This window comes from Cystoisospora suis (assembly GCF_002600585.1).
Source record: "Cystoisospora suis strain Wien I chromosome Unknown contig_3937, whole genome shotgun sequence".
Lineage (NCBI taxonomy): Eukaryota > Apicomplexa > Conoidasida > Eucoccidiorida > Sarcocystidae > Cystoisospora > Cystoisospora suis.
This window is the reverse complement of record NW_027156732.1, coordinates 209-8,015: the sequence shown is the minus strand read 5'-3', so window position 1 is coordinate 8,015 and position 7,807 is coordinate 209. Positions and strand designations below refer to the sequence as shown.

The window sequence follows — 7,807 nt, the reverse complement described above, 5'->3', positions numbered from 1 at the left end:
GGACCTGCAGTGTAGTTGCTAGTGCCTGGTGCGCGAGCAGCTCAATTAGTTCCGTCCATCTACAGCACGTGCCCCCCGGTGTGCGGCACCTCGGCGCCCGTAGTTGGTGGAGATTACTATTCTTGGCACGGACACTCGCGTCCCGACGCGTTCTCAAGCCACCCGTATATCAATGCTTACACTTCGCCAGTTCTTCCCTCACCGCAAACCGGGTGCGGTTTCTGGGCAATTTGCTCTTCATCGAACTGCTGCCCTCCTGACCTAGGAACACCCAGCACACTCTTGCGGCGCTGCTGACTTCGGTGGACGGTGCAAGGGTCGAACAGGCCAACTATGCTCCTCGGCGGAATGCGAGCGCTGCTCCCATCAGCATTCAGGTGGCCACTTGGCTAGTTGTGGCATGCAATGCAAATGGTCAAGTACGCACATTCGACTCTGGTCTTCCTGTAGTCAGCGTAAGTTATAGGTTGGCCTGCTGTCTTCGGGAAAGTAGAAAAATTGGGCGCGAAGGTCTTCTGCTGTAGTTTCTGTATTCTGTCTTTATCCTGGGCATTTCATCGGCACCAGTTAGGGGCGTCTCTTTTCTCCAGGCTGTCTGTCGGAGATCGCTTCACCCGATTTCACCCTTCAAATTATGTGCGTTCTAGCGCACTAGTTCGAGTTTTTCAGAGGATTAGGTCTTCAAGTGACAGTTCTCGCCGTCAGTCCTGGCCTGTGGCCGTGCATCGTGTCAACGCTGCACCCCTCGACTCCTTGTCGACTCTCATTTCGACCCCGGTAGGTGGTCGCAGTAACTGTCCACCTTGATCCACATGACGAGCGGTGTCATATAAAGTCGCTCTGAGTACCTTTCCAGCAGCGTCGTAAGCGCATCTGCCGTCTGTGCACTGTTCTAGTCAGCACTGCCCCTCCTGGGAAATGGCACCACGCGGGAACGTCCCTTGCACAAGGGCACTCATATTTTCTCAGTCTCCAGCATTCGCTTAACCGCTCTGGTAGTACGACGTCTTCGTCGGTGGCCGCAGAGAACGTAACAGCACGCTGATGTGACAGATTCCCCGCGATTTTCCGCTTGCTATTGTGCTCTAGGGGGTGATTCACGTGTCATCTTCTAATGGCATTGCTTCTGGATCTACGTGCGACGACTTCTCGTGAGATTGAACGGACAAGATTGTCGTCTCCTGCATGAGAGTTGGGGACCTCTTCTTCTGTGCGCTGTTTTACGTCAGTCCTTCTCCGCTCGAGCCCTTTCTGGAAAGGAGTGTCAAGAGCTTCGGAAGAGGCGGCCGCGTGGCAAAAAAAGCCGCAGAGAAGCGATCTTTTTCTTCTCCCGAAAACAGTTATCAGCATGGCTGCCAGCGAAGGTGTTGACGGGCCTCTACCCCCGCTATCACAGCAGAACGTGGATCGGCGATGGAGCGTCCAGCTTCGAGTCTACGACATTTCAAAGGGCCTGTCAGTCCCTTGTTTTCTTTGATTTGCTAGCACCGGTTGGGGGGGGGAAAGGGCTGCGTAGAGCACTATCCGTGGGCCTTCATGAGGCTGCAGGTCTGGAATAATAGTACGGACCTGGAGCGCGATGACGACGCCTCCTCTCTGGGTCGTGTCTTTGCATGTGGTTGTTCTTTCCACGTGAAGGTGATCCGCTGTGAAGACACAGTCCTCATCCTCAGTCAGATATCATCAGTATTCACGAAGAGGAACCACTGCACTGCTTAGCTGGAAAAAGGTTCATCCAGGTTTCGCGTGTGAGCCAGAATCTGTCGCTGTCTTTTCATGGGTGAGCCCGGCTAGCGTGAAGATCTCCGTTCACGCACCTAGTTCCAGCTGCTTCAGCGGGGGTGTGCATTTCACGGTATATCCCTTTGTATGCAATGGGTATTTGTGTGTACGTTATGCATGTATATACATACACTGTCCATGTGTATGCCAAAGGATCCACTCTGTCTCTACGGGCAACATGCGCCCGTGGTTTGCGTTTCTTTTCCCGATTCAGAGCTCGGCAGCTGTCCCCCATGCTGCTTGGCCGCCAGATCGACGGCGTGTGGCACACTGGCGTGGTAGTGTATGGATATGAGTATTTCTATGGTGAGCTTTCTATTCGACAGAGCTGACTGCTATTTTTTAATCTTTCTCAGAGTTTCTCCTTTCTTATGGTGGGTGTCCTCGTCATTCCCTGTCTAGGCGACGCCTCCGTTCCTGTAACTTTCTGGGTCCCAGCAATGAGATTCCTTGGTGAGGGTGACGTCGTCGCCGTCGATTTCTCTTAGGGAATAGATTGCACTGTGTAGTCTCCCTCCGCATACTTACACCAATGAGAAATCTGGGTGCTGGATTTTCTTTGTAAGTGCTGCAAGTATTATGGCTATCATATCAGGTGAGAATGGTCAGGATGTGTTCAAGGGTGCCTCCGGGCATGTAAGAGAAGTCGGACGTAGGCGTGTGCAATAGCACGAATGCCCCACCCCTACACCCGTACAAACGCGTGGTCAACAGCGTATTCCTTCACGTGAAACCAGGGATGTCTGAGTCTCTCCGCGCGCGTACTGTTGATAACCAAGCTGTCAGGGGTCACCAGAGAGTAATACAACTCGTCTGTCGGCAGGCTTCGTTCACGTGAGTATGCAGCATCACCAGAGGAAACGGTGGCTGATCGAAGCCATGTTTTCTTGAGTTTCTCTGTGTCGTTTCACCAGGTGGTGGGGTTTGCTGTTTACCCCCGGCTACAGTCGAGCGAGACTATGGATTGACACCTGCGCGTGTTATAACTATGGGATACACGACCGTCGATAAGACAACCTTTGACAGGTAGGTGACTGTGAGGAGATCCTACATTATCCCGGTCTTCCATTATCTTCTCCGTGTGGGCTATTCTGGCGTCACCGGGGAAAAGCGGCCTTTTTTTTCGTCCTTGGATCGTGGCCTTCTCTTGTTACAGTTTCCCTCCGAGATGAGACTCTTCGCCACAGGCACCCGCGTCCTCTCGTCGATGTACAGTGGCTGGTCCGACTGTGCTTGTCATCAGATGATGAAGACAGAGGTCCGTCAGACAGCAGTGTCCTATGAGGAAGTCTTCTTGTAGGCAGGTAGATCGCATTCACGGATTTCTTGAAGGGTGGCTATGTACTAACGAAAAGGACAGGATCCAACCGAATGAGGCAGTGCGGTTCCGATTGTGTGCTGGGATTCTTTTCTGTAGGCACGTAGAGGAGATCTCTCCGCGATTCACTGAGGCCACGTATGATATCCTCCATTGGAACTGCAATCACTTCACATCAGGTAAAATAGCTGCGTCCGTCTGTCTTCTTGTCGTAGTGAGGTTTAGGCTTGAGTCTTCTGTAACACTTGCGGGCGTGTGTCTCTCTGGATGGCTGTAGTCACTCCGCCACTACCGCCATCCACCACATGAGCCGTCGGCGCATCTGGCGTCGGGACCTTCTTCGGACTCGTGTATATAAATGTATATGGTGTAGATGCACGTGAGGCCGTGGTACCTTCTTATCATTCGTGAATCGGCCGTTTTTCCCGGAAGACGGAAACTGACACGTTCCGTGCGTCGTGTCGACTGGATCCATGCAGAAAAGTTAGTGTACATACAGAGTCTCGTTGCGGGCGTTGAATAGGGTAAGCGGACTTTTCATGATTGCCCTGTCAATGTTAAGGAGAGCACAGGCATCCTTCGCTGTGGGGACGTTCAGAAGAGATTTGTAAGGATGTAAGTTTCCAATGCACAGACGTCCGGAGCAGAAAGAACTGTCTTCGCCTGTCTATCCTGCTCTGTGCCTCGGCCCTTCTCACTTTACAAGCAAGGGGAGTATGGACGCGTGAGTGTGTTTGAAACGGTCTCTTTATTTTTCTTGTTGTTTGTTCGTTGCATGATGGCTTCCAGAGAGCAGGAAGATCTTATCTTTTCCTTGCTTGTTGCAACCCTTGGGTTTCTCTACTCAGAACTGACTGAGTATCTTCTACAAAAGCCTATTCCTGATTACATCCGGTTGCAAGTGGATCAAGTAGCACAGACTCCGATGGGACGGATGATTCTTCCAATGATTCAGCAGCAGCAGCAGAACATGCAGAGGGCTGCGGCGGCAGCTGGTCAACAGACACTGTGGACCCGAGGTGGTCCTAGCGGAGCGGCCCAACCATCGACCGGGGGTTCGTCGGATCATCGTCCTTCTGTGTCTTGGCCTGATAGCAACAGTCAGCTAGCTGGGGTTTTGAAGAGCATATGCACAAGCGATGAGCTAGTGCGAAGTACAAAGAAAGTCTTTCTTATTGCCCTTCTGACAGTGGTAACGAATCTGCTGAAGCCCGGAAGAGACCCAAAGTTTCTTCGACTACGGAAAAGCAATGAGGTCATTCAGAGCCGTCTTCTGCGCATACAGGGAGGGCAGAGAGCGTTGGAACTCATTGGATTCCAGCTGCAAAAGAAGCAGACGTCGGACGAGGGGGCGACCTTGAGGAGTGCAGAAGGTCGCGAACAGAACCAAGAGAACGACGAAGAGGAGTTTGTCTTCACACTTTTCGATGAGAATCCCTCATCGGAGAAAAGAATTCTTGACGGGCTTACTACGCAGAAAGCAGAGATTCAAGCATTTATTGATGCCCTCGATAAAGCACAACTGAGTGCTTCGAGCTCGAGCAGCTCGGCCTCCGAAGGAAACGCGGTGGCCCCCGGGTCCGCTGTTTCGCCGCCCCCACAGCCGCCTGTGACGCCGGAGGAGCGATTCTCTTTTCAGTTGAAGCAGCTTGAGGCCATGGGTTTTATTGAAAAGGAAAAGAACCTGGAGTAAGAAAGGAACTCGGCATGGCGAAGTTTCCTGGAAAGAGATGTTGTAAACTCAGTCTGCAGTTCATCCCCTCCCTGCTCTATCCTGCGTGTAGCGACAACTCATGATACCTTATCATAATCGACATCTCTGATGTCTACATGCCTCTTTCATCAGAGATCTGCTTTTGCTTCTCTGTTCGCTCTTCGTGATTTTATTATACGACCACCGATGATAGAACTCTCTTCTTGCATTTCTTTAGAGCATCAACACACCGACAGACTATCTTCTCAAGGTCATCGTGATGCACTTGATCGATTGTTCGGAGTTGTCCCCATTGTCAGTGCATCGGCTGATTCGTGAAGGTCTGCGGTATTCTGTTTTCATGCGAGTGGCATCGCTCTCCATGATTAGGACCCAAATCTGTTTTTTGCTAAGGTACGTCTCTTTCTACCCTGCCTTTGGTTGGTATCTGAAGACTTCCATTCCCGTGATATAGGCGCGTCCAAAATATTCTCACCAAACTAGGTAGCGGTGGGATTTCTTTAGGAGTCACCAGTTCATAGTGGTTCTCACTTACGGGCGAAGGTGTAGGTGTACGTCCGTGGATGTTTATGGAGAAAAATCGGCGACAGGGGAGGGGATTGCCTGTCCCTGTCTGTCTCTCTTGTTCTGTCGTCCCCGCCTGCGTTGATCTGTCTCTACTCTTTGTTTCTGAGTGATGCAAGGCAAGGTCACAATGCTCGTGACCCCGATTGTCTTACGTTGTGTGCATGTAACGTTACCAGAGCGCTGGAAGCTGTCAAGGGAAACTTGAACGCGGCGATCGATCGACTGCTTGGGTAAACCGTCATCCATGATGATGGCAGGAGAACCGGGAAGAGACAGATAGAGGGGCGCCATGAAGCCGTAGAGCCGCTTTGCTGAGGATGTTATGCTTGTTCTTATTCTCATAGCAGACAGGGGAGGCGCACTACGAGCATGATGTAGAGAAGTAAAGTAGGGAAGAAAAGGGATCGTTCGACCTGAGCCCATAGAGTGTATTCATCTGCCTTGTAGTCTTCGTGGATTGGGATTTTGATATCACTGTCGTCCGTGAAAAGAAAGGTTTACTCAAGACGGAGGAGCGAGAGATGCCCCCGAACACAGACCGATCAGAGGCGTTCTGAAACACTTGAGGTAGTCCACACAACCGACCTCTGGTGTCTTTCTCAGGTGAACGAAGAGATGGCAGATTGTCGGACTTCTGCCAGGATCTCCACGCGAAGGGCGTGAGTGCCAACAACAACCAAATGCGACCCAAGTGAAGATTTTCCCAGATCTCTAAAAGCCCTAAGACTGTTTCTCGTTCGCAATTGTGTTGCAGAAATGCTTGTCGAGAAAGGTTATCCATTCTGATCTAATGCATGACAGGGGGACTGGTTCAAGGGTGCTTGTTGAGCATCGTGTCAGTTCAGGTGTCGATGGTGCGCGCAGTCCATTCAGCGGTACTCAAGGAGGTAGTGGGATCTGACGTGTCGCGAAGTGTGGAGATGGCCTTTAGTCTCACATATCAGCAGCCATCTGTATTCAGATTTTCGCTTCCTCATCCCCTGGGTTGCATGCACTTATTCTGACGTTCTGGCTTGAGTGTTTGTTGGTTCAAAGTTTGGAAGGCATCAGAGGTTCTGGTGAGAGTCAGGGCTAGGCAAGCTTCCTCCAGCGGTCTCCAAGTACAAGTTCTGGACTCATACCAGGGTTGTGCGCAGGACCCTCAGAGGATCTCAGGATGGCAGGGGAGTGGTATAGATTGTTGCCCTCTGTTGGGAAGATTCAAGTGGAAGGCGGTGAAAGAAGGGAGGGCAGAGTGAGTAAGGAGTTCGCGTGCCTCCAGCCGATGTGCTCTTTTGGGTTCCAGATCGGATCGCTGACACGTTTCTCCGGTGAACCCTTCTTGGTGACACGTGTGCAGACGGTTTATGGGGAGCTACTTAACGCCCTCGAATAAGGGAGACGAACAGAAAAGAGGCCGACAGTATTTGCGTCCTGGGCGGGAAGTTGATGGTACGCTGGCCTAGAATAATAGGTCTGCGGGCGGGACACGTGTGATGGAATTCTCTGTAGCTCTCCGTGGAATACTACGGTGTGTCTTTTTCACCTCGACATGTTGGGGTACAGGTTTACCGTATTTTCAGTAATATCTCGGTAAAGATGGCTCGTAGAAACGGCGCTTCCGATCTGTGTCGACAGGGAAGGCGAAAGGACTTGGTGAGTGCTTGAAGACAGCACGTATCAAAGGCTAGTTTCTTCAAGATTTATGTGGGACAGAGCGGCTATTAAGGGTGAAGCTTTCCGTAATGGTTCTCTGGGTCTGCAGCTTCCCCCAAAGTGAAGGCCGTTCCGAGTGTGCCGGCGCAGCGTCATGAAGTTCCTCTCCTTATATCCGTATGGACAGATACGGACGTGGTGAAGCAAAGCCGGTGTCAGCTGCCGGACGGCCGCGATGCTGTAGAGGACCATTGTGAGCTAGATATTGAGTGTATCACATTAGACACGAATGGGTTACAGCGGCAAGATCCGAGCCGTGAAATCAGGTGCGCTCTGCTTTGCAAGTTCCTTTTAGCGGCCCCAGAGTCAGGCCCGCTGATAAACGCTGATTACTTGGTGGTTCGCTGTCACGCCAGCAGAGAGCAAGGTGACTAGCAAAGGAAGACTGGAGAGAAAGTAGCATCGTACTGGGTTCTCGAGTAGTCACTTGAGCTGATACCGTGTAGTAACTAATTTTCCGACAGTAAGCTCGGAGGTGGACACTGGCGCTTTGTGCTGAGATCGCGGGCCCCGTTGAGACCCTAACGAAGACGCGGTGAGCGGGGCACCGGAGTCCCTGTCACCGAAATAACGTACGATTACCAAACTACGGTGCCGTGGTATCGCAGTTTACTATACATGACCAAGCAGGAATAGACAATCACCCGCTCGGTGCCACCAGGCCGGAACGTACAGCACGGCCACTCGCGTGAACGCTGTAACGCCCTGGCTGCGACTCTGCGCCGCCGCCC

General features: G+C 51.8%; 1 protein-coding gene across 1 annotated transcript; it reads left to right on the top strand.

The window, feature by feature from the left end:
- The first annotated feature begins 433 nt into the window (after positions 1–433).
- On the top strand, positions 434–7,130 carry CSUI_007438 (uba ts-n domain-containing protein). The gene is made up of 7 exons (XM_068067583.1): positions 434–777; positions 1,230–1,455; positions 1,997–2,088; positions 2,697–2,808; positions 3,200–3,279; positions 3,949–4,789; positions 5,558–7,130. Exons 2-7 carry the CDS (start codon positions 1,349–1,351, stop codon positions 5,613–5,615), a joined length of 1,290 nt encoding a protein of 429 aa, XP_067920441.1. The 5' UTR covers positions 434–777; positions 1,230–1,348; the 3' UTR covers positions 5,616–7,130.
- The last annotated feature ends 677 nt before the right edge of the window (positions 7,131–7,807 follow it).